A 26,040-nucleotide genomic window follows, 5' to 3' on the forward strand; every position below is an offset into this window, starting at 1 on the left:
AATCATCCAGAAAAGCTTCCAGAGCTGGTACTGAAGTTATCTTATGTTTGAGGAAGGACAATGACAAGCTGGGTATCCAGTTAAAGCTGAATAGGGTGGTCAGGGAACTGACAATCTGGCCTTTTGAAGGTCTCTTGGCCAAACTGAGTGATGTTTGGTGAGGAAAGGAGAGGGTTGGGCTAGGGGGAGCAGGAAGGAGAAAGAGGGGGAGGGAGAAAGAAATGACTTTTGTCTATAAGAGGAATTAGATGTGGTTGGGCTGGCCTCACCATACCCAAGATATTTTTATTTTTTTTGCCTTTCCCTACACAATATCTATTGTATCAATGGGTGGAGGGTCCTGCTTTCTAACCCTGAGAGCTTGCCCAAAGTGGAATGGGTTTCGTCAGAGGATAGTGGGTTCCCTTTCATGGGTGGTCTTCAAGTAGACTGGATGTCCATTTGCTGGAAGTGTTGTAGAACTTGAGTAGAGATGGCTTGAATTAAGTGGCTTCTGAGATGTTTTCCAACTGTGGGCTTCTGAGACTATGTGTCCTTTATGTGGATCTTAAAGATATATACTGAGGGCAGAACCAAACCAACCGAATAAAATTTGGTTGGAAGAGAAGATTATGTACAATGTGGTGGCTGCAACAAGAAAATAAAATCACTCCTTTTGATATGCTCAGGACCTGCCAGAGAGAATTCAAAAACTTTATGTTTGGCTAGGTAAAAATCTACTTTGTTGAGAATCAAAGATCAAACAGCCAAATGCTGGACTGTTGCCATATTGTTGGGATTCAGCCTGAAGAGCAAATGCATACAAAAGACTCTTGCGCAACTGTGGCAGTCCTGTTGTGGGATGGTCTGGAACACTTCAGCTTTTCCAAGTGACTATGGATGGTTTCTACTTGACCACACATATTAGGTGCTGATCCTTGTTGTTCCCTTGGCGTCGTCTTTAATGTGCTACCCACAAGCGTGTTGTGGCCAGATCAACAGTAATTGCCCATATACTGTATCACCATCTGTCCTCTGGTTTTCAAATCCACTTACCTAATTGAATTAGAATGTTCTCCTGTTGTACAGCTTCCTTTTTAAGTGACGGTCATCCAAGTGTAACTGCAGCCCTTTTGGTTAATAACCACGGCCTTCTGTTCTTCTTGCTGGTCTTTAGTTAGCAAGGTATTTGGAAAAGGTAACTTCTTCATTGGCTAGTTCTTTGAGCCTGGCTTGGATATAGGTAAATTTCAGTAATGACCCTGGAGTCTTTCTTCATGGCTTGAGCCCAGTTGGTGGCTCTAGAATTTGAACGACTATCCCATTTCTAGAGTTGGAAGGGATGATGCAGTCCATTGTCCTGCCTCTTTGGCACTTGAACATGCACAGATAATTCTGTCCAACTCCAGGCTTGTGGAGCTAAAGCTCCTTGTAGTCTTCGGAATAGACCAAGTTCCTGGCTTAGCTGTTGCCTCCTAGCCAAGATCTCACAAATCCTTTCAGTCTAATTTAGCATGCTCTAGCAATTCCCTTTAATCTGTAAAGAAGTCTATATATTAGTGAGGAGAGAGATTAGCCTGGGTCAAGATATACAGATCACATGCATATTTTGACAATGAGAAATATAGGAATTATAGACCTCTATGCTCCTGGGCACTCAGCTATTTATCAGTAAACATTTAAGTGCCTACTCTGTGCAGAATACTCTGTTCGATGGAGGAGGAGATATGGAGTTATTAGTTACAAAAAACAATCCTGGCTTTATGATACTTATGGTCTAATAATAATTACCATTTTTAATAGATTTTTAAGGTTTGCAAAGCGCTTTACAAATATCTTATTTCTTCTTGACAACAATCCTGTGAAGTTGATGCTAGTATTATCCCCATTTTACAGATGAGGAAACTGAAGTTGAGAGGTCATGGATTACCCAACTAATATGTGAATGAAGCAGGATTCTACATTGGGCCTTTATGATTACAAATCCACTATATCACCTGGTAGCCTAGGTGAGGTACTACACAAACACAAATAGCTGTAACATACAATGTCATCGAAGTGCATCAGAAAGACACAAATGGGAGTCACAGACAAGGGCTGAGAGGGAAGTCTGTTATTGACCTACTAGGGACTAGGGAAGTCTTCGTGGAGAAGGTGGCATTTGAATTGGTCTTTAAAATGTACCTTAGAATTTAATTACCAAATTGGGAAAGGAAAAGATTGTAGGCATATGAAACAGCTTTGGCAAAAGGCATGGGGGTGGGAAAGTACAGGACATATTTGGTCCATCGCAAATAGTCCAGGTTGCCCAGAGGGCAGAGTGCATAGAGGAGAATAAGCTCAGTCTGGAAAGGTTAGGTGATGCTACATCAGAATGGGATGGGGTTTTCCCTGGGCTTAAACTTATGGTCTGTATCATGAACGATCCTAACATCTGAATGGAATTGTGCTCTGAACATTTGGGGGGGGATGCGCATGTGTGTGTGTATAGCTTCTGAAGAGAAATCAGGCATGGCAGGGAGGACAGCTGAATAGAAGTGATTGTTGAGGCTATAGGGTGTCCCAAAATTCATAGTGCAGTTTTAAGCTATTAAGCCTTTTGCTAAATTTATTATGTTGGGTACTGAGTGCACTAAGACTTTTGGGACACCCTGTGTAAAAACAAATAAATAAGCAAAAAACAACCATGGACCAAGGATACCACCTTCGAGAACAATGATATCAAGGGTTTGAGAAACAGATGAGGTACTGTGAATCTTGAAATTTCTCAGACTTGTGAATCTTAAAAATTCTCAGACTACCTTAGAACATTTTGGTTAAGGCTGCTATCCCTTTACTGTAACAATGAAGGTACTTAGTCAGGAATGTATGTGGGAACTCTTAACATTACTCCACCCATACTTAGACATACTTTAGGGGAAGATAAAGTTGTAAAACTCCTTACTGAACAATGAAAAGTACTTAACCCATACTTAAAGTAAAGCTAAAACCATTAAGCTGGGTCTGTTTTAGATCTAATACAAAAAGGTGCTAAGTACCTATGAAGTTCAAATTAATCACTAAAAGGTCAAGCAAGCTTAGCAAGAGGTGTGAGGTTTTAGTCTGCCCAGAGAAGTTGAGAACTACTCAGGTGTGAATTACTCAAGTTTTAGTCTACTCAGGTGTGAATTAAGAATGGTCAGTCCTGTGAAAACATCTACTGTGATTGGTAGATGTGAAAACTTAGGGGAGGTGACATAGGAGAAAATTTTCTTTAAAAGGAAGAGGTTTAGGCCTCTGAGGAATTCAGTTATGGAGCTGAATTGGAGGCTGGTCTCTGTCTCAGTGGCTGAAAGGGAATTCAGCCTTGGAAGCTGAAGTGGAGCTTCCTGAGCTAAACTGGAGGGTCTCTCTGAACACTAGAGTCTTGCTTGGAAGAATCTTGTGGTGAGTGATTAAAGACTGACTTAGTTTTCTCTCTTAAGGAGAAAGGCCTACTCTCTCTCTCTCTCTCTCTCTCTCTCTCTCTCTCTCTCTCTCTCTCTCTCTCTCTCTCTCTCTCTCTCTCTCTCCTCTCTTTCCCTTTTCTTAATTCTTTGTTTGTATTAATTAAAATCTCCATAAAACCTAGCTGACTTGGGTATATCTAATATTTGGGAATTTTCCCATGGCGGCTACTTTTATTTTTGATATAAAACCAAGACACTAAAAATTATCTTTACAGTTTTTGGCTATTCAAAGTCTTGAAACCATATTTTCGCTGTCACAGTTTAAGGCAACCACTCTTTTGTCTGTAACAGTACCAACAAAGAATGTAGAAAAATGCAATGCTGAAAGTACCCCTTTTATACTCAAGATGACTCTTACCATCCCAAAATTTGGCTAAACATGGAGGATGAGATAATGATGCACTGAATAGCCCACTGGTGTTCATTTGGATTTCAGTGTTATACAAAGTATACACATAATTATACTTCATGTATATCTTCTAGGTTTCTCTGAGCATCATGTTCATTGTTTTTTATGGTGTAATCATATCCCATTACATACATCCTTATATATGTTAATTTGTTCATTCAGTTGCTTACTGTTAACACATTTTTTGTTTCTAGTTCTTTGCTGTCATAAAAAGGGATTCTGTAAACATAGTAATTTGTACACACATCCTCTTCCTTTTTCTTTGACTCCCTTAATCTTCTTTGTATATTGAAATGTTTTCATTTGTTAATGAATAAGGAACATTTAACTCATTTAATTGAATTAATACAGAAGTATGGCAAAGAATTTTTGGGTTTGGAACAAGGAGTATAAGTTGTGAAAAGAAGAATGCACCAGGACATTCTGATTAAGGAATAGCCACTGCTAGGGATGGATAAGGGTGGGAGGGTGAGGAAACACATTCTGGGTTGTTATTATGGCTGTTCTATATATGTCTTTTCTCTGGGACAAAGCCCCAGTTGCCTCCACCCTAGTTAAAGCTCTGCATCCATATGTCTATATAAATGTGAATCCTCATAGATGTCTAAGTTATGAATAACATGGTTTTGAAATAAAAGGACTCAGTAAGATCGAATTTCATGATATTTTTGGTCTTTATTATTATGAATTTGACAAAGTTTTCTTTTGGCTAATAACCTTTTTCTTTCTCCTTTTCTTGCAGTACACAATTTGGAACTTTCTCCCAAAGAATCTTTTTGAACAGTTTCGAAGAATTGCAAATTTTTATTTCCTGATCATTTTCCTAGTCCAGGTAAGGACCAGTTAAGTAGAAAACCCATTTTAAAGGTCTGAGTACTTCAAGAATGAAATGAAGCTTGGTAAAAGAAAGTTTTGGACCTGTTGCTAACATATGTTATTTTAAAAAAATTTCTTCTTTAATTTTTAGAATTTCCAATTTAGTTTTTATCTGGGGATTTTCAATTTGTTGTTTTTGTCTCCTCATCATCCTCTTCAAATGAAATCATTGTTTATATGGTTTTTTTTACCCACCTGTTTTGAATAATTAGATTATTTAGTTTCCAATTAATTTTAAATTTGCCTCTCCACTAACTTTATTATTTATAATTTTTTATTACATTATGATCTGACTGGTTTGTAAACCTAGATCTTTTGCTTTTCTGAATATATTCCATGTCTTCCTATCCCTTATTGTAGAAGCCGCTAGGTCTTGTGTGATCCTGATGGTAGCTCCATGGTGTTTGAATTTTTTCTTTATCGGTGCTTCTAATATTTACTTCTTAGCTTGGAGGTTTTTGAATTTAGCTATTATATCCTTGGAACTTGTCATTTGAGAATTTCTTTCTGGAGGTGATCTATGAATTGTTTCAATTTCAATTTTATTTTCTTGTTTGAGGATATCTGAGCAGTTTTTTTTAAAACCCTTACCTTCCGTCTTGGAGTCAATACTGTGTATTGGCTCCAAGGCAGAAGAGTGGTAAGGGCTAGGCAATGGGGATTAAGTGACTTGCCCAGGGTCACACAGCTAGGAAGTGGCTGAGGCCAGATTTGAACCTAGGACCTCCCGTCTCTAGGCCTGGCTCTCAATCCACTGAGCTACCCAGCTGCCCCCTATGCAGTTTTTTTTTTTGATAATTTCTTGTATTATGATGTCCCAAGATTTTTTTTTTGATCATGGCTTTCATGTAGTCCAATAATTCTTAAATTGTCTCTCCTGGATCTATTTTACAGGTCAGTTTTTTCAATAAGATATTTCATGTTTTCTTCTGTTTTTTCATTCTTTTGATTTTATTTTATTGTTTCTTGCTTTCTCATGAAATCATTAGTTTCTAGTTGCTAAATTCAGCCTGATTTTCCTCTGTCAGCTTTTGGGTCTGTTTTTTCATTTGGCCCATTTCTTCCTGCATTGTTTTCATTTCTTTTCCCCACTTTTCCTCTGTCTCTCTTAATTGGTTTTTGAAGCCTTTTTTTTGAGCTTTTCCAGAATCTGTGCCCAATCCATATTTTTCTTTTGGATTTTGTGTGTGTTTGCTTTGCTTTTACTGTCCCCTTCTGTGTCTGTACCCTGCTCTTTGTCTCCATAAAAATTCTTTAGAATTAGGTGCTTTTTTTGTTGTCTGCTCATTTTTCCTATCTTTTTATAGGTAGGCTATGTTCTCTGGGACATTAAGGTATCCTTTTAAACTTCAGTCCTTTCTTGCCCTTAGCTTTTTTTCTGGATTTCTGCCAGTTTCAGTTTTTCCAAAGATGGTGTGAGGGCCTCCTCCCACTGCTGATTCAGATAACCCTTCAAATGCTGATAGCTTAAGACTTGTTTCAGGCTTTGGTGTAAGCTTTTGATCTCAGTCTGAGCTTGATTAGGTCAGGGACTGCTCAAATTTGAGTCTCAGGCTTAGGTATAAGTTTTTGGTCTCACTATGTTCTTGATCTAATCAGTCACACAGTGATTTCCTTATCCTGGAGCTCCATCCTGAGCTTTTGGAAAAAAGATCTGGACCTCCTTTGGGTCTACCAACTCCCCCATACTGGGATTGATGTCCTCACCACAGGCCCAGACTGGGACTCCTGGCTTAGCTCTGGATCCATACAGATCAGCCCATTGCAGCACAGACTGCTGTGGGCTGGGATTCTGGACTTCATCACAGGTTTAAAATTTCAAGGAGTGTGGGTTGGTTGGACCTCTATTTTGCCCATGCAGGGTCTCAGTGTCTGAATGTTGGCTTGGGATTAGGTTTCAAACCTGGCACAACAGATGTGGGGTGGGGGCATGTGGCTTGTTCTTGGCTTGCTCTTCACTCCTTGCTACATCCTCCAGCTGACTGTGCTCTCCTCTCACCCCAGGGCCCCAGATGTTTTCTGCCTATCATTTGGGTTTTTCTTTTCTTGAAAGTTGTTTTATTCTTTCTCTTCATTTGTTCTTTCTCGCCTGTATTTATTTTGTGGCATTATTTTAATATTGGTTGGAGAGGATTCTCATGGTGACTCTGAGTATCTCTGCTTTACTTTGCCATTTTCACTCTACTCATGTATTATTTTTGTAAGAGGAAATAGAGAATTTGTGGTCATTTGCATATTTCTCTTATAGATGATCCTAGACTTGGAGCTAGAAAGATCTTAGAGATCATTAAGTTTAACTTCCTCATTTTATACATATAGAGGCTAAGTTCCTTGAGCAGTCTGAGGTCACATTTGAACTCTTGTCTTTCTGATTCCAGGCCCAGTGCTCTATCAACTTCAGTACCAACTACCTGCTTTGCATACATATTTAAGTCATTTTGTACCTCATAGAGTAGTTTTTTTACAGAGGCTTAACAGAGGGTAGAATTTCATATCTCTATCCATTAGGGAATTGACACTGCTTTACATAGTTATTTTCACCTTTCTTTACCCCTATCAAAGCTTATAGTTGGGCCCACTGTCCTCAGTTATAGATATTGAGGTCTTCATCAATTATTAAAGTGAATGGTTAGATGTAATATGTCATTTTGGAAAGTGTCTGGGCTGTTTCAGAATAAATCCTTCCAGATTTGAAAGCTGTTATACACAAGAGCTGCATGTCAGAAATTTTTCTCTCCTACACTAATATGACCATTATGGCCATTGGACTATTGGTTGTGTATATATATCTTGCTCCACATTTTGTGTGACTCTTGATTGTTCTTTGATCAATCTTGGATTGTTCAATCCTACAAGACTGAACTTTATTAGAGCTCTTTTACTCTGAGTCATGGTCCCTAAGGGCCATGTTAAGACTCTTTTCCTTGCATCCAGCCAATAGAACTTAATTTCAAAGAAAGATTCTGAAAATTCTGTCCACAGTGATGAACGCTTTTTATTTGCTGGGACTATGGCTTCTTCAGATTCCATCAGGGGATGTATACATTCACTTTGGGCAAGTGGGTTGATTCTCATTTTTCTTGTTATCTGGACTTCCCTGGAAGCTTAAGGATGTAGGCTTTTTCATCAGTAAGCTTCTCAGATAACATGCTTAGGAAGAAGCCAGAGATGCCGTCTCCTTCCCCTAATGTGGTAGGGCAACTACAGGGAAATGGTTGTGTGTATAGATTTGTTTGAGAGGGGATACCTAGGAGATTTCATAAGAGGGGACAAATAAAAAATCAGAAATACAGAACAACTTTATAGAGAAGGCCCAGAGATACAAAGGGACTTGCCTAAAGTCATAGAGCTGACATATAGCCCACTGGAATTTGAACCCCTGTCTTTCTGGGTTTAAGCCCAATGCTTTAGCCAACATTTCATATTCTATGAAAGAAACTGACCTCAGTGTTCTGGTATTTTATTACAGTAGGCAACACAGCAACATTCGGTAGCCTTTTATGCATTCCCAAGGCCCAACTAGTTAAGGTTTTGCCATCTCCAAGTGACTTCCCAAGCATGACTAATCTTCAAGAAGCTGGGAAGCAAGACTCATTATCCTTGCAACCAGTGGCACTGCTCAATGTCTTTCTCACAGCCTCCTGATGTATTGAGGGCAACCCACTGTAATCATAAGGCAGAGGGCTCATTGACTGTGCTGGGCTCAGGATTACTAGTGGGTTGCTCAGTTTGGTTCTGTTATAGCTAATGGGTTTGGTTTTAATAAAATCAGTCTCTACCCTGGTCCGTGAAAATTAACTGGTGGTGCTATCTGGTTCTTACTGGAGCAGAAGCTGTGGTGGCCACTCATAAAAGTAAGGACCATAGGATCATAACTTCAGAGTGGGAAGGGATCTTAGAAGCCCTCATCTTCCCTCATTTTATAAATGTGGAAACTGAGGCCTAGTGAGGGAAAGTGGCATGAGTTATTCTTCAGTTAGCATGGGAAATCCTTTAGAATAGGGCTTGGGCTTTTGCCTTTCTGTCCCTAGCACTTAACACAGAGCCTAGCACCTAGTGGATGCTTCTCAAATGCTTGTTGACTGACTTCAGTTGACCTACCTGAGATTATGCTAATAGTCTCAAAGTCAGGATTCAAACCTTGGACTCATGACTCTCCATTTAGTGCTCATCTTATTTTATTCTGCTTTGTTTCTCTCTCTTTTATGTTTTGTTGTTATTTATTGCATTTCTCTCTCTTCTTAGGTCACGGTAGATACACCAACCAGCCCAATCACCAGTGGACTTCCACTTTTCTTCGTGATAACTGTCACTGCCATAAAACAGGTAACAAACACTTCTTCATTTGAATAACTTGTTGCACCCCTCTTGTGCCTCCTCAGAATTTCTCTGGGGGGGGGGTCACCTGTTTGGGGTGTGCCTTGTACTTCAGCTTACATATATCTGACTTGGCTCCAAATCCTAGCCCAGATTATCGCAGTTTTTTGAGCTGAATGTATACCCACTGATCAGAGTTCTGCTCTTCTCTTGTGGTTTCCAGTGTAACTTTATTGAATATTGAACCAAAGCTCCAGAATGAACAGCAATAGGAGTACATTATCTTCCATCTCATTCCTGCTTTCCTTTAATCTTTTTATCTGAACCTGTGATTGCTTCAGTATGGAGAAATTCTAGGGTGAAAGCTGCCTTCACTGATACAGTTTGAATGACCACCATGGCACTCCATCTGTAAACTTAGTGCATTATAGAAGTTGAGGCTTTTTTTCAGGGTCATATGCATAGGACATATCAGATTTGGAACTGGAACTTGGGTCTTTTTTGTTGTTCATTCATTTCAGTCGTGTTTGATTCTTCATGGCTACATTTGAATTTTCTTGGCAGAGATACTGGAGAGGTTTGTCATTTCCTTCTCCAGCTCATTTTACAGGTTAGGAAACTGAGGCAAATAAGTAAAGTGACTTACTCAGGTCACACAGCCAGTAAGGGTCTGAGATTGGATTTGAACTCAAGAAGATGACTCTAGCTAGGCCCAGGGCTCTATCCACTTAGCTACCCTGACTTTAGGTCCTTACTCCAAACCTGGCCATGTTTCCCTACCCTATCCCGCTTCCTTATTTCCAAAGAAGAAAGTATTCTATTTATTCACTTCTGTCATCTTTAGCCATGAATGAGGCAGGGTCCTTCTGGAGTGTTGATAGGCCTAGAAATAGAAATAGCATAATGAATACTCTCCTGAACTTGGGAGACAGGAGTAGCTTGGGTTCAATTCCTACCTCAGACACTTAGTAGCCATGTGATCCTGTCCAAGTCACTTCTCACCATGCAATTTCATCATCTGTAAAGTGGGGGTAATAATGCCAGTAGTACTTGTTTAGAGAAGAGCCGTGTTATAGCAGAACCAAAGACTGGCCTAGGAATCTCAAAGGTTTGAATTCAAGTCTTGCCTTAGGTATATAGTGATTGTGTGACCCTGGGAAAGTCTCTAATCTCTCTATATCTCAAGCAGCTCTTCAGGACTCCAAATTATTATTTGCATAACTTATCTGCATTGAGGGTGGGTAGCCATTTCTACACTAACATGCAATGTGGAAATTAAATGGATGAAATCACAGATTTGGACAAAATGAAAAACATTTTAAAAAAAACCATTCACTTCCAGAGCTATTGTAAGAATTGGTGTCATAATGTCTGCCCAGCACATTACCAACCTGTATAGGAGTCACAATTACTCAGAATATTCCATGAGATTTGCTATGGCCCCAGTGTGTAGGCATTCCTCCCAATGATCCAGATTGCTGTCAGTCCATGGTTGCTTATCCTGAACGACTCCCATCTGTGTCCTGCCTCGAGTTTTCCCTGGGGTCCAGCTGCTGTCAGCTATTATTTGTATTCTTCATATCCTTCATCAGGGGCTTGCCACGGACTGTGGTGTTGATATCTGGCCTTCAAGTACTCCTGTTGCTGGGCTGGGAGGTGTGTGTGAGGGTAAGCTTTGTTGCCTCCGGGAGTAACTTTTGCAAACTGAATGCAGACTGTGGGGGATTGGAAGAGTGAGTGGACTTGAAATCCTTCAAATATACCTTGACAGTTCCTGGTACTTGGCTTATTAAAAAATATATGTTTCGACAGTGATTTATTGAGACACTTAAAAAAGGGACCCAAAGAAACTTGCTATTCTGGGCTCTGTTGAGTAGCAGAGGGCAACACAGTTTCCTTTCTTTCCTCTTGGGATTGTCTATCCTCTTGCCCATCAGGAATGGCAAGAATATTTTACGAAGTTCTCAGTTGCTAAATAAAGACCTTGAGAATGGTCCCCCCCAACTCTGACCTCCTCCCCACCCCCCTGGAGCTGCATAGATTATTTTCTTAAACATCACAGAATTGCTACTTCCAGGAATAGCCTTGTGTAGTGTTCAAAAGCCATTCCTGATTCATCTTCTCTCAATTAACATTCATCCCCTTGTCACTTTGTGGGTATCTCTGTCCATGGAAGGACCCTCTGGAGCCATCATCTGGAATTGCCAAAAAGAAGAGGAAGAGATTAAATACAGCCCACAGGAAAGGAAAAAAAACGATGGGGAGGGAGAGAAAGAGATGACATGGAAAATTTTCTTTTTAATAAGTTTGACTGGATACCTTTTAAAAGATCATATTGAGATCTACTCTTTCTCCCCAAATCCCCTTGCCCTCTTCACTCCTCTTTTATAAAAAAGAAAAACAAAAAAACCCTAACCAATGGAGTATAACCATGTATGTAACATGCACCCCAATAATCTCCTGCCTTTCTGTCCAGAGCACGGAAGTATGTGTCATTATCTGGTCTCCTGGACTAGGATGGGTATTCTCAGATGCACAGAGTTCACCTTCCTCAGGCCATTTTTCAAGTAACTCTTTTTGAAAGGGAACAGAGATAATTGCAGAAGGAAAGCCAGGAAGAGAAGGAAGCCAGTGGTTACCGGTAGCAAATACACCTGTGAACCTCCTTCTTCATTCAGTCAATCTCAGATAAAAGCAAAAAAGCAAAATTAAACACTTCCCTGGTTACTCTTTGTTAGCAAAAATGAATGAAAGCAGTTGACTTAACCTGAGCTTTAGTTTCCCAATCTGTAAAGTGAGAGATTGAACTAGCTCTAAGTAGCTCTAAAATCCTATGGCTTGAAAAGAAAATAAATCTGAGATTTCTTTCAGCTCATAATCTCTGGTTTTAGATCATAGAATCTGGCCTTGGGGGCAAAAAGGGCTCCAAACACATTGAAACCCAAGCCTGTTCCCTTAAAAGGACAACAAGGCTTGGAGTATCAGGGAATGGAAGTGACTCCAATTTTGCCATTGATTAGGAGTGGGAATTTTAAGCACATCAGGTTATTTCACCTCTCCTTGCTCACTTTCCCCATCTATAAAATGGGGATAATAACATATGTGCTGCAATAGGCACTAAATGATTATTAGTAGTGTTTCTAAAGCGTTTTGTTAGCATAACTTAATAGGTCAGTGTTTTATGATTTCAGCTTCTGGTTTAAGACCTCATGCCACCAATTGAGGTTGCTCCTCCCCTTTAACTTAGCAGATAACTCTCAAAGAGTTACTAGAAGCTTCAAGAGATCAGGCCCCTTACCCATAGTCCCATAGATAATTAATATCATAAGTGGGTTTTGAACTTGGTTTGGCCTGGCTCCAAGCCTGGTCCTTTCTCCACTGTGCCATGCTATACACGTGTTCCTTTGTGTTTCACGTTTTTCATTTCCCATTTTTTCCTCTCCATATACACAGTTTCATCAATCAGGCTTGCACAGTCACTTGTCATTTTTGATAGCTACATCACATTCTTCCTCACGTTTCACTTAGATACCCAGGTTTCCAATGCCTTTCTACTTATCTTGGTAATACAGACCATTTGAAAACAATTAAGCCATTTCCATCAGGGCCAACATGCCTGTCTGTCTGCTTTGTGTTATCTAGTGCCTGGGATTGTTGGAATGTTCCTGGGTGACAGGATTCCCTGGGAGGGAGATGCCTGAAGTGTGACCAGAGAGCTTGATGATTCATTTTTCAAGGGGCTGCTTGAATTTGCTAATATCTATGCTTCATTCTCTGAGACTGATTGGGGAGTTGGTTTATTTATTTATTTTTGCATCCAGGGATATGAAGACTGGCTTAGACACCGAGCTGACAAAGAAGTAAATGAAAGCATTGTCTATGTTATTGAAAAGGGAAGACGACTTAAGAAAGAGAGTGAAGCCATCGAGGTAACTTGTACATTGGAATTCATCAATTTCCTTATTTTTAAAATTGTAACGATGCCTTTAAAAAGCATATGCAAATTGCAGTCATTTCCAGATGTACTCTGCTCTTCTCCTCACCCCCTCACCCCTTACTATCCACACTGTTATCGCATCTCACAGGGAATTCTGAGATCCATACCTGGAGTCTCCAACAAAAGGAGCCATTTATTCCACTCATCTCTGCAGCTGAACTTGACCACCGTAATTACAGAGCAATAATTTTTTTTAAAGAAAGGAATATATTTGTATGCCATGAAGGCTTAAACCTCAAATGCTAATAGAAATCACTTCCCTTTTCCCCACCTATTATGAGAGGGAGGAAACTTAACAGGAAGAAAAAGAGCTAGGTACAAGCAGCAGTGTGCTGGTAAATATTTAACAACCAGCTCTGATATACTTTTAAATTTAATTTACATTCTTAACATTTTCTCCACTGTTTCCTTAAATGTAGACCATCAACAAAACAATAATTTAGGCCTTGAAAGTGTGGCATTTACTGGTTTCTGAGGGGTAAATACTCAAGCTGAAAATCAGCAGCTATCATGAACCTGTTTGAGCTGGCTCCACCACAATTCTGGGTGAAAGTTTCATTTAGGGCAGGTTTGGGAATACTTAGCAAAGTGCTAAGATGAATTAAAATTCATGATAGATTGTTTTCCTATTTACTCCCAATTCTTATGATCTGTGTATGAGGCCTCCAGTATTTATGGAGTAGCTTCTAGTGGACCCTTGAAAGAAACCTAAAGACCAAGGAGATAGATACAGAGAACCACTGGAAGGAGAGTTATTTGAGAATAATAATTTGACCCTCTTTGAAACAGTAAGGGTGCTTGGAATGAAAGAAATCTCTACACTGCCTGTGTAGGTCAATGCATCGATACGGGTTTAGAGTTCTGCTTTCCTGTTTTTACATTATTGTGGTTCACATCCAAATTGTTCTCCTGCTTCTGCCTATCTCACTTTGCATGAAGTCATTATACATTCTCAAATTTTTCTGAATTTTTCATTTTCAGAGTCTGATTTATTATCTCTCTTCCTCCTCTTCCCCCCTTCCTCTATCCTTTCTTTCCAAGTTAGACCTGAAATCTCTACCTTGCATTGGCAGAGGATCTGGGTTCAAATACCACTTCTGATTTTTACTTTTTGGGTGACTTTGGTTAGATTACTTGACTTCACTTGGCCTCAGTTTCCCCACCTACAAAATGAGGGGATGGGACTAAGTGACCTTTAAGGTCTCTATCAGCCCAAGAACCTTGATATTCTTTGTGACCTTGGGTAAGTCATTTCAATTCCCTGGGTCTCATTTTCTTCCTCTGTAATATGAACAGGTTGTACTACTTGGTCTTGAAGGTCCCTTCTGGGGCCAGATATAAGATTCTATGATCCCAGAAGGTAAAGTCAGCAACCACTACAGATTGACAACTTTGGTTACGTCCTTCTGCATCTTCCCCACCTCCCTCTTCCTCATCTACTACTCTGCCAGCCCCCCTCACAGTCCACCTTAGGCTGAGATCCCATGATCTCATCACATCTGGAAAGAGCCCACTTCACATCTGTCCCTTTCCCCCTATTCCCCATTCTGACTCAGTCTGGCCACTGAGATTGATCTCAGTTAAATATTATTGGATCAAAGCCGTTGGCTTGAATGTGAGAACAAATTTTAACTCTCACAGGGAGAGTAGCTGCTTCTTCAGAGACAGACTTGGCAAAAGAGCCTCTTGGAAATTCTCTTATCCAGAGGTTCTCAGAGTCTGGGACCAATATGGAAATAGATTTTGCGTGGCCATACATGCATAACTCAGATTTAATTACTTACCATGTTGGGGAAGGAAGGAAGAGAGGGAGATCACTTGGATCTTACAATTTTTGGAAAATGTATTGTTGAAAATTGGCACTACCTGTAAGTGGAGAAAGAAAATATTCTTTAAAAAGTATAGTCTGGGAGCCCCTCTCAGATGGTCTGTCAAACAAAAAAAGTCAAAACTTTTCATGTTTTAATTTCTTCTTTTTTTACAAGGAGAAATAACAGTTTGTTGAATTTGAAAATGATAGGCTTGGATCTGCATTTTAGGAGGGGCACTTTCTTTTTTTTCCTTTGTCAGAAATCCACCTTTTTTTTCATTTGAATAAGTTTATTTAGTCAATTTAGAACTTTACTCCTTGGTTACAATAATCACATTATTTCCCTCCCTCCCCTCCACCCACTCTTCCCACAGTCAACTTGCAATTTCATTGAGTATTACTTGTGTCCTTGATCAGAACCTATTTCCATGTTGTTGTTTACACTAGGATGTTCATTTGGAGTCTGCATCCCCAACAATATGCCTTCAACCCATGTATTCAAGCAGTTGTTTTTCTTTCGTGTTTTTACTCCCACTGTGTTTCCTTTGAATGTGGATAATGTTCTTTCTCATAGATTCCTCCAAGTTGTTCAGGGACATTGCATTGCCACTAATGGAGAAGTCCATTAAATTCGATTGTACCACAGAGTATCAGTCTCTGTGTATAATGTTTTCCTGGTTCTGCTCCTCTCACTTTGCATTACTTCCTGGAGGTTGTTCCAGTCCCCATAGGATTCCTCCACTTTATTATTGCTTTGAGCACAATAGTATTCCATCACTAACATATACCACAATTTGTTCAGCCATTCCCCAATTGAAGGGCATCTCCTCATTTTCCAATTTTTGGCCACCACAAAGAGTGCAGCGATGAATTATTCTTGTACAAGTCTTTTTCCTTATTATTTCTTTGGGATACAAACCATGCAGTGCTATGGCTGGATCAAAGGGCAGACAGTCTTTTAGCGCCCTTTGGGCATAGTTCCAAATTGCCCTCCAGAATGGTTGGATCAGTTCACAACTCCACCAGCAATGCATTAATGTCCCAACTTTGCCATATACCCTCCAGCATTCATTACTTTCCTTTGCTGTCATGTTAGCCAATCTGCTGGGTGTGAGGTGATACCTCAGAGTTGTTTTGATTTGCATTTCTCTGATTATAAGAGATTTAGAGCACTTTTTCATGTGCTTATTAATAGTTTTGATTCCTTTAACTGAAAATTGCCTATTCATGTCCCTTGCCCATTTATCAATTGGAGAATTGCTTGATTTTTCGTACAACTGGTTTAGCTCTTTATAAATTTGAGTAATTAGACCTTTGTCAGGTTTTTGTAATGAAGATTGTTTCCCAATTTGTTGCTTCCCTTCTAATTTTGGATGCATTAGTTTTGTTTGTACAAAACTTTTTAATTTGATGTAATCAAAATTACTGAGTTTACATTTTGTGATTTTTTTCTAGCTCTTGCTTGGTTTTAAAGTCTTTCCTTTCCCAAAGATCTGACAAGTATACTATTCTGTGTTCGCCTAATTTGCTTATAGTTTCATTCTTTATATTCAAGTCATTTTACCCATTCTGAGGTTATCTTGGTGTAGGGTGTGAGATGTTGATCCAAACATAATGTCCCCCATACTGTCTTCCAATTTTCCCAGCAGTTTTGTTTTAATCAAAAAGTGGATTTTGCTCCCCAAAACTGGGATCTTTGGGTGTATCATAGATTGTCTTGCTGAGGCCATTTGCCCCAAGTCTATTCCACTGATCCTCCTTTCTGTCTCTTAACCAGTACCAAATTGTTTTGATAACTACTGCTTTATAGTATAGTTTGAGATTTGGGACTGCAAGGCCACCTTCCTTTGCATTTTTTCCCATGATTTCCCTGGCTATCTTTGGTTCTTCCAAATAAACTTTGTTATGTTTTTTTCTAATTCCATAAAGAAGTTTTTTGGTAGTTCAATGTGTATAGCATTAAATAAGTAAATTAATTTCGGTAGGATTGTCATTTTTATTATGTTAGCTCGTCCCACCCATTAGCAATCAATGTTTTTCCAATTGTTTAGATCTAGTTTTAATTGTCTGGAGAGTGTTTTGTAGTTGTGTTCATATAGTTCCTGTGTTTGTCTCGGCAGATAGATTCCTAAGTATTTTATATTGTGTAGGGTGATTTTAAATGGAATTTCTCTTTCTAATTCTTGCTGCTGATATGGGTTGGAGATATATAGAAATGCTGATGACTTATGCGGGTTTATTTTGTATCATGCAACTTTGCTAAAGTTGTTGATTATTTCAACGAGCTTTTTGGTTGATTCTCTAGGATTCCTTACGTATACCATCATATCATCTGCAAAGAGTGATAGCTTGGTCTCCTCATTGCCAATTTTAAAACCTTCAATTTCTTTTTCTTCTCTAATTGCTACTGCTAATGTTTCTAGTACAATGTTAAATAATAGGGATGATAATGGGCATCCTTCTTTCACTCTTGATCTTATTGGGAAGTTTTTTACTTCATCCCCATTGCAGATGATTTTTGTTGATGGTTTTAGTTATATACTGTTTATTATTTTTAGGAAAGGCCCTTCTATTCCTATACTTTCTAATGTTTTCAATAGGAATGAGTGTTGTATTTTATCAAAGGCTTTTTCTGCAGCTATTGAGATAATCATGTGATTTTTGTCAGTTTGCTTGTTAATGTGGTCAACTATGTGGATAGTTTTCCTAATGTTGAACCATCCTTGCATTCCTGGTATGAATCCTACCTGGTCATAATGAATAACCCTCATGATGACTTGCTGGAGTCTTTTTGCTAGTATCCTATTTAAGATTTTTTCATCTATATTCATTAAGGTGATTGGTCTATAGTTTTCTTTCTCTGTTTTTGACCTTCCTGGCTTTGGGATCAGTACCATGTTTGTGTCATAAAATGAATTTGGTAGAACTCCTTTGCTTATTCTGTCAAATAATTTTGTATAATATTCGAATTAGTTGTTCTTTGAATGTTTGATAGAATTCATTTGTGAATCCATCTGGACCTGGGGATTTTTTTCTTAGGGAGTTCTTTGATGACTTGTTCAATTTATTTTTCTGATATGGGGTTGTTTAGGTAATTTATTTCTTCCTCTGTTAGTGTACACAATTTATATATATATATATATATATATATTTTTTTTTTTTTAAACCCTTACCTTCTGTCTTGGAGTTAATACTGTGTATTGGCTCCAAGGCAGAAGAGTGGTAAGGGCTAGGCAATGGGGGTCAAGTGACTTGCTCAGGGTCACAGAGCTGGGAAGTGTCTGAGCCCAGATTTGAACCTAGGACCTCCTGTCTCTAGGCCTGGCTCTCAATCCACTGAGTTACCCAGCTGCACCCTGCAATTTATATTTTTGTAAATATTCATCCATTTCACCTAGGTTGCCATATTTGTTGCCATATAATTGGGCTTAGTAGTTTTTAATGATTGCCTTAATTTCCTCTTCATTAAAGGAGAGGTCTCCCTTTTCATCTTGGATACTCTAAACCTTAAAATTTCACAGACTTATGAATGTTAAAAATTTTACTCCACATTGAGGAATCCTCCAATTCCCTACTTGAAATAATTCCCTACCAGATAGTGAGAACTCTACTTGAATGTGAAAACTCCTTCCTATGGGAGTATCCCTACTCCACCCCTACTTAAGACTGCTTTAGGGGAGAAAACTCCTTGCTATGGGAGGACCTTGATTCCACCAGTACTTAAGACTGCTTTAGGGCAGAAAACTCCTTGCTAAACAATGAAAGTACTTGAAAACCATACTTATAAAGGAAAGGAGTTCTTTGAGCCATGCCCGCTTTGGAATTGATACAATGGGATGCTAGATGCCTATAAAGGTGGGGCAACTTGTAAACTACTTAGACCTAAAAGGTGAAAACTTACTCAGAGGTTTTCTCTTAATGAAATTAGTCAACACAGCAGCATTTTGACTTACTAAAGAGATTATTCTACTCAGCTGTGAATTCAAAATGGGCTGTCTTTTGGAAAACATCTACAGTGATTGGTAGATGGAAGAACTTAGGGGAGGTGACATAGGAGATTTTGCCCTTTAAAATAAGAGCTCAGAGAAGAACTGGGAGTCATTCTGAAACATTCAGCTTGAGGAGGACTCATTCTGAAACATTCAGATTGAGGAAGGACTGATTCTGAAACATTCAGATGGAGGAGGGAGCTGGTGAAAGCAGCTGAAATGATGCTGGCCTGGTGTCACTAGAATCCTTGTTTAGACAGACCTTGTGGTTAGTGTTAAAAGACTGACTGACTGATCTCTCTCTCTTAAGACTCAGGTCTAGGCCATGTTGGCTTAAGGCCCTTCATACTTATTTCCTTTTTCTCTCTCTCTTTTCTTTAATTCTACATTTGTATTAATTAAATTCTCTATAAAACCCAGTTGACTTGGGTATTTGAATAATTGGGAATATTTCCCTGGCGACCACCTTATATTTGATTTAAAAACCAAGACACTGTAGTGAGAACATATTTTCTGCGGTCAAATTTACTCACCCTCTCTTATATCTATCACAATTTATATCTTCCACCATTTTAACTCACTATAGTTTATGGGCTTCACTATTTAAAATCTCACAATACTGTCAATTTGTTTTTCTTTCTTTCTTTTTTTTAATTAGACTGACTAGTACTTTGTCTATTTTATTTGTTTTTTTCAAAGTACCAGCTTCTAGTCTTATTTATTAAATCAATAGTTGTTTGACTTTCAATTTTATTAATTTCTCCTTTGATTTTTAGGATCTCCAATTTAGTCTTCATCTGAGGATTTTTAATTTGTTCGCTTTCTAGTTTTTTAATTTGTATACCCAATTCATTGACTTTTTCCCTTCTTAATTTGTTAATATATGAACTCAAGGATATAAATTTCACCCTGAGCACTGCTTTGTCCGCATCCCATAGGTTTTGAAAGGATGTCTCATCATTGTCATTTTCTTCAATGAAGTTATTGTTTCTGCGATTTGTTCTTTAACCGGTTTTGGAGAATCGTATTGTTTAATTTCCAATTAATTTGTGATTTACCTCTCCATGTACCCTTACTAATTATTATTATTTTCATTGCATTGTGATCTGAGAAGTTTGCATTTATTATTTCTGCTCTTTTGCACTCGTTCGCAATTTTTTTATGCCCTAATACACGGTCAATTTTTGTGAATGTACCATGTGCTGCTGAAAAGAAGGTATATTCCTTTTTGTCCCTATTTATTTTTCTCCACATGTCTACTAACTCTAATTTTTCTAAGATTTCATTCCCTTCTCTTACCTCTTTCTCATTTATTTTTTGGTTTGATTTATCTAGTTCAGATAAAGGAAGGTTCAGGTCTCCCACTAGTATAGTTTTTCTTATCTATTTCATCCTTGAGCTCCTCTAGTTTCTCCTTTAGAAATTTGGATGCTATGCCATTTGGTGCATGCATGTTGAGTACAGATATTTCCTTATTTTCTATACTGCCTTTTAACAGGATGTAATTACCTTCCCTATCTCTTTTAACTAGATTTATTTTTACTTTGTCTTTGTCAGATGTCATGATTGCAACTCCTGCCTTCTTTTTATCAGTTGATGGCCAATAGATTTGGTCCCATCCTCTTACTTTCACCCTATGTGTATCAACCTTCCTCATGTGTGTTTCTTGCAGACAGCATATGGTAGGGTTTTAGATTCTAATCCACTCTGGTATTCACTTGCGTTTTATGGGTGAGTTCATTCCATTCACATTCAGAGTTATGATTACTAGCTGTGTATTTCCCAGTATTTTGATTTCTACTGGTCCTGCCTTTTCTTTTTTCACTATTTCCTTCTACACCAATGTTGGTTTTTAATTGGTCCCCTTAGTTCCCACCCTTATTTTACTTCTCTTTCTAGCCCCCTCCCTTCTTATCCCCCCCTTATTTTCCCTGTAGTCTTTCTAAAATTGCCCCCCCCCCCCCCCATCCTCTCCATTCCTTGTACTGCTTCTCACCCCACCAGTCCGTTTGTTACCCTTCTACTCCCCTCTAGGGCGCAAATCTATTCTGTGCCCCAATGGATTAGATTGTTGTTCTCTCTTTGGGTCAATTTCAAAGCACGTAAGAGCTGAGTATTTCCTATCTCCAACCTCTTTACCCTTCCAGTGTATTAATGTTCTTCCCTCTCCCTCCACGAGCTTCTTTGTGATGTATAAATTTACCTCCATTTGTTTCTTTTCCCATTTCTTTTAGTATTAGCCTCTTTTTCTTAAGCTCTAGGTATATGTGTGTATATATATATACACACACATGTATATGTATTTATACATGCATATCTCTCTATACCTATTTATGTCTTGTCCTTTCATCCTATACAGTTTGTCACTGTTCCCTCTAAGTGTAATTCTTCTACCTGTCTAGGTGATAGCAATTTATCTTTTGCTGTTCCCTCCTCCTCTGTTCTGTTCCCTGTATAGAAGCTGTCTATTGTAATTTCTTTCTTCTTTTTCTATTGTTTGCACATATTCACCCCTTCTTTGCTTCCCATATTTGTCTGTGTTCTTGCTCCTCTCATTTTTTTGGTTTTGGGGACTTCTGTCAGTCTCCTCTCTTGGAGCTTTGACAGAAGCTCTCTAGGTGTAGTCTCTAGGGGAGTTTTGTTGGGGGTTTGATCTTTCCTGTCCTCTGGAGGCTTTTGATTGGATTAAAGCCTGGCAGTCAGTTAGGAGGGGTGTGGAGCCTGGGCTTCCCTGAGTTCTGAAGTATTTTGATGGGATTAAGTTCAGCTTGGTTGGGCTGGGTGTGGTCTGAGTTCAAAACCTCCTGGAAGCTGGAGCAAATATGGAGGATATCCACAGCTCTGGCCAGGCTGCCAGCTCTATGCTCCCTCTCTAGCTCCTTCCCCGCCATCTGTTTTCGAAGCTCTGAATTTGTCACAGCCCTACCCGCAAGGTCCACCCTCCAGACCAGCACCTTTGCCCGCCCAGAAGTTCCCGATGCCGCTGCAGTTTCAGAACTCTAGGTGGGCGGGGGGACGGGTCCTGGGACCTTCCTTTTGCCTTCCCCTTAAACCCGAGTGTTCTCAGATTCTGGCTTTTTGGGGGGCTTACCTTTTGAATTGAGTCCAGCAGGAGGGTTCCTTAGCTCTGTCTTGTTGTTAGGTTTGATTTACAGTCCGCTAGGTGCATTCAGTTTGTGATTAGTAAGGAAGGATATTCAGAGGTCTGAACTTCTGTTCCTTCTAGGCCTCCATCTTGACTCTGCCTCCATATTTTAATTTTTAATAGAGTAAATCTAACTAGATAGAACATGGAAAAAAATCTGTTTGGGGGTACTCAATATTTAAAAGCAGAAGAGGATCCTCAGATCACAAAGTTGAAACCTGCTAGTCTAAGTATAATTTTTTCATTTTATAGACAGGAATAGGTGCAGCTAGGTGGCACAGAGGAGAGTGGACCAGACCTGGAGTTCTGAAGACTTATTTTCCCGAGTTCAAATCTGCCCTCCGACACTTAATGCATGACCCTGGGCAAGTCACTTTACCCCATTTCCTTAGTTTCTTCATCTGTAAAATGATTTAGAAAAGAGAATGATCTTTCCCAAGAAAATCCCAAAAGGAGTTACAAGGAGTATGACATGCCAGAGATGGCAGAACAACAATATAGATAGGAATGCTGATACCTTAATCACATGCTCATACTGTTCTACATTTTTACCTCAAAGGTTAGAGGAAGTAAGTTATTTAATAAAGGCCATAAAATGACATGGCAGAAACAGAACTGGAACCAAGATCTCCTGCCTCCCAGCTCAGTGACCTGTTCTGCTAGTCAGTTGAACCCGGGGCTGTCAACTGGGTTTTATAGAGACTTTAATTAATAATACAATGAGTAATCAAAGAAAGAGAGAGAGAGAGAAAAAAAAGTATAAGTATGAAGGGCCTTAAGCCAACATGGCCTAGACCTGAGTCTTAAGAGAGAGAGAATCAGTCAGTCTTTTATCACTCACCATAAGATTTGTCCAAGTAAGGGATTCAGAGGGACAGAGTCTCCCCAGAGGGAGTTCCAGCCAGAGTCAGCATCCCTTGAGAGACCTCCTTAGAGATTTCCTCCAAGAGCTCCTATCAAGCTTTCTCCAAAAGAATCTCCTTCCAAAAGCCTCTAAAGCCTCCCCTCAAGAGATCTCCTCAAGCGATCCTCATAAGAGATTTCTCCAAAAGGATTCTCTTTCAAGAGATTCTGCGTTTTCTTATATAGGGTGTTTTCTCTATGTCACCTTCCCTAAGTCCTTACATCTACCAATCACAGTAGACGTTTTCCAAAGGACAACCCATTCTAAAAACACTGCTGGGTCGACTAATCCCTTTAGTAGAAAACCTCTGAGTAAGTCTGAACCAGAGAAAACACAGCTGAGTCGACTAATCCCCTCAAGAGAAAACCTCTGAATAAGTTTTCACCTCTTTGCTCCTGGCAAGTTTACAAGTTGCCCAACCTTTATAGGTACCTAGCATCCCATTGTATCAATTCTAAAAACAGGCATGGCTCAAAGAACTCCTTGTCTCATTATAAGTATGGGTCTATGTACTTTCATTGTTTAGCAAGGAGTTTTCTCCCCTAAAGCAGTCTTAAGTATGGGTGGAGTAGAGGTCCTCCCATTTCTGATCCTGGCGAGTTCTCACAGTCAAAATGAGGAATTTTCCCAGTAGGGAATTGTTCCAATTGAGAATTCCCCAATGGGGAAATTTTTAACATTCACAAGTCTGAGAAATTTCAAAATTTGCAATGTCCCATGAGCTGAGGCTTAAAGGAAGCCAGGGATGCTGAGAGAAGTGAGGAAGATGAAGGTGGAGGGGAGAGTCACTGTCTTTCTTTAAGTAAATATCACTCCAGTTGTCACTATATCAAAAGATGTAATAAGAGGTATTTTTTATGTTTCTCTTTGAAATCTCGCTAGAATAGGAATAATTTAAATTGTTTTAAATAATCAAAGTAATTTAAAAATCTGATGAATTTAACAGCAGTACTTAAGATGCATAATACATTGCAAGTTTGGATGTAAAGTTCTAGGTTCTTTGAATACTTTTATTTCTTTTAAAAATAATATTTTTTTCCTCAAATACATGAAAAAAGCAATTATTTTATCCTTCATTTTTTACTTACTTTTGAGACAAATTCTCACCCTCCCTCACTCCTTTTTTCTCTTCCCCCTCCCTGACATGGCAGATCGCTTGGTATCTTTGAGTGCTTTTTCACAACAGTTTGTGGTAGGTTCTGTCCTCTTTAAGGCACCTTTCCTTTATTTTAGGAACTTGCATGCTCCTAGATGCAGGAATCATTTGTCTTATTTAAAAATACTTATTTTTTCCCCAAAGAAAAATGAAACACGACATTGTTGATAATTTCCAGTCATTGGAGCATATTCTTCATCTTCTACCCCTTCATTGCAAAACATATCCATGCATTGGCCTCAGTGTATGCCTTGGTACCATTCCTCTGAGAAGAGAGAAGCACACTTCACTGTCAGTTCTCTGTCGTTAAGAGAATGAATTGATTCTTAGGGTGCTGGCTGACTGTTTGGCAAGTGGTTCATTGGTGAAATTATTTTACATTCATGTATGATCTCAGAGTTAATGGAGAGAATGTAAATGGGAGTGTAGGTTCCTTTTGGTAGTGGATTGTTTTGTTTTTTCCTTGTATCCCCAAGGTCTAGCAAAGGGACTTGCACAGTAGGTGCTTAGTAAATGCACACTGTATCCAATAGACTTGAGCATGAATTCTTCTCATTAGGCAGTAAAGAAAGAGCCAGTCCAGAATAATTATAATACTTCAGCCAATGTGTCCTTTCTGATTTGTCACACAGAACTTTCTATGAACACAATTACGAATAAAGGCATTTGGATATATCTGGAAGATATCTTTGTCAATCATGACAGAGAAGAAATGAGAAACATAATCCCCCAAGTAATTGATGGAGGGCTAAGGTCCGCCTGCATGGTCTGTGAGTCTCTTAAAGTGCCAGAGGATCTCCCTTCTTTCCTTGTAACCTTCAGGGAGAACTCTTGTCACTCACAAAGAACAGTTTCACCACCTTATCATGGTTCAGGACTTGGAAGGAGTCACTCAGCTCCAAAAGGGAGGTCTTTAGGCCTAATCTAATGTGCATATTTCCCCATGAAAATGATTGAATGCTTTGAAAGGGACTGAACTTCCTTTTCATTCTTTCCCTTCTAGGTTGGCGATATTGTTGAGGTGCAAGCAGATGAAACGTTTCCTTGTGATCTCATTCTTCTGTCATCAAGCAATGAGGATGGGACCTGTTATGTTACCACGGCTAGTCTTGATGGGGAATCCAATTGCAAGGTAATGTAGTGCAAGAATCTGGATTTTTCACTTTCAACTCAGAGTAATTAATCATTCAGAGGAAATTTGTATTTTTCTTTTCTCTTGGTATGTCTCATTAGAAAGCAATGTTGGTGCAGTTATTCGTAGAGTTTTATTTACTGGCAGTTTCATTTGCACAGGTTCCTAAGGGTGCTCAGTTTGAATAGTGGGAATGAAATTCCAAAAGACAAAAGCAAAACACTCTTTGCTGTCACATAAATTCCTTTCTACTGGGAAGGATACCCCATGGTTTTAGATCAATAAGGCAGGAGCAGGCAGTGCCATCTGTGAGAGGGTAGAATTAAGGAAGGTTTCCCAGAGAATCATGGATTTACAGCTGAAAGGGAAGATGGAAGTTGAGGCCAACTTCTTCATTTTACACTTAAGGAAACTGAGGCACAGATTGTGTAAGTTACTTGCCATAGGACATAGCTAGTAAGTGTAATAATTAAAATAAATATATTATTTCTACCAAGATATATATATGTATACATACATATATATATTTTTTTATTAAGTTTATTGGAAGATAGATAGACAATGTTACTACTATAAGTAACCTGACCGCGTGGTCCCTAGCCTGCCAGTCTCTTCCTCATTTCCCCTCACCTGCCTGCTCTGTCTCTTCTCTTAGTGGTTCTCTCATGGTCCTCTCGTCTGTCTCTCAGTGGTTCTCCCAATTTCCCTCCAAACCTTAACTTTTATTGATGTAAAGAATGTACACCAAAGCAACCCTGGATCAACTGTGGTATGTCAGGAATGTTTGATAGACAGGTAAAGTTACTCAGGAATGGGAGGGGATGAGCTTCTTTGACAC

General features: G+C 39.1%; 1 protein-coding gene across 4 annotated transcripts in view; it reads left to right on the forward strand.

The window, feature by feature from the left end:
• The window catches only part of ATP11C (ATPase phospholipid transporting 11C), a 244,675-nt gene that overhangs the window by 112,486 nt on the left and 106,149 nt on the right, over positions 1 to 26,040 (forward strand). For all 4 annotated transcript variants that reach the window (XR_008914630.1, XM_056809271.1, XM_056809273.1 and 1 more), the window contains 4 exons: positions 4,619 to 4,708; positions 8,998 to 9,078; positions 12,891 to 12,998; positions 25,074 to 25,202. Coding sequence is in view for 3 of the 4 variants with exons in the window: in XM_056809271.1 (XP_056665249.1) it covers positions 4,619 to 4,708; positions 8,998 to 9,078; positions 12,891 to 12,998; positions 25,074 to 25,202 (408 nt within the window). In the remaining variant the exon portion in view is untranslated. The remainder of the gene's footprint in view (positions 1 to 4,618; positions 4,709 to 8,997; positions 9,079 to 12,890; positions 12,999 to 25,073; positions 25,203 to 26,040) is intronic.

Source organism: Monodelphis domestica, chromosome X (assembly GCF_027887165.1).
Source record: "Monodelphis domestica isolate mMonDom1 chromosome X, mMonDom1.pri, whole genome shotgun sequence".
In the NCBI taxonomy this organism is placed as follows: domain Eukaryota; kingdom Metazoa; phylum Chordata; class Mammalia; order Didelphimorphia; family Didelphidae; genus Monodelphis; species Monodelphis domestica.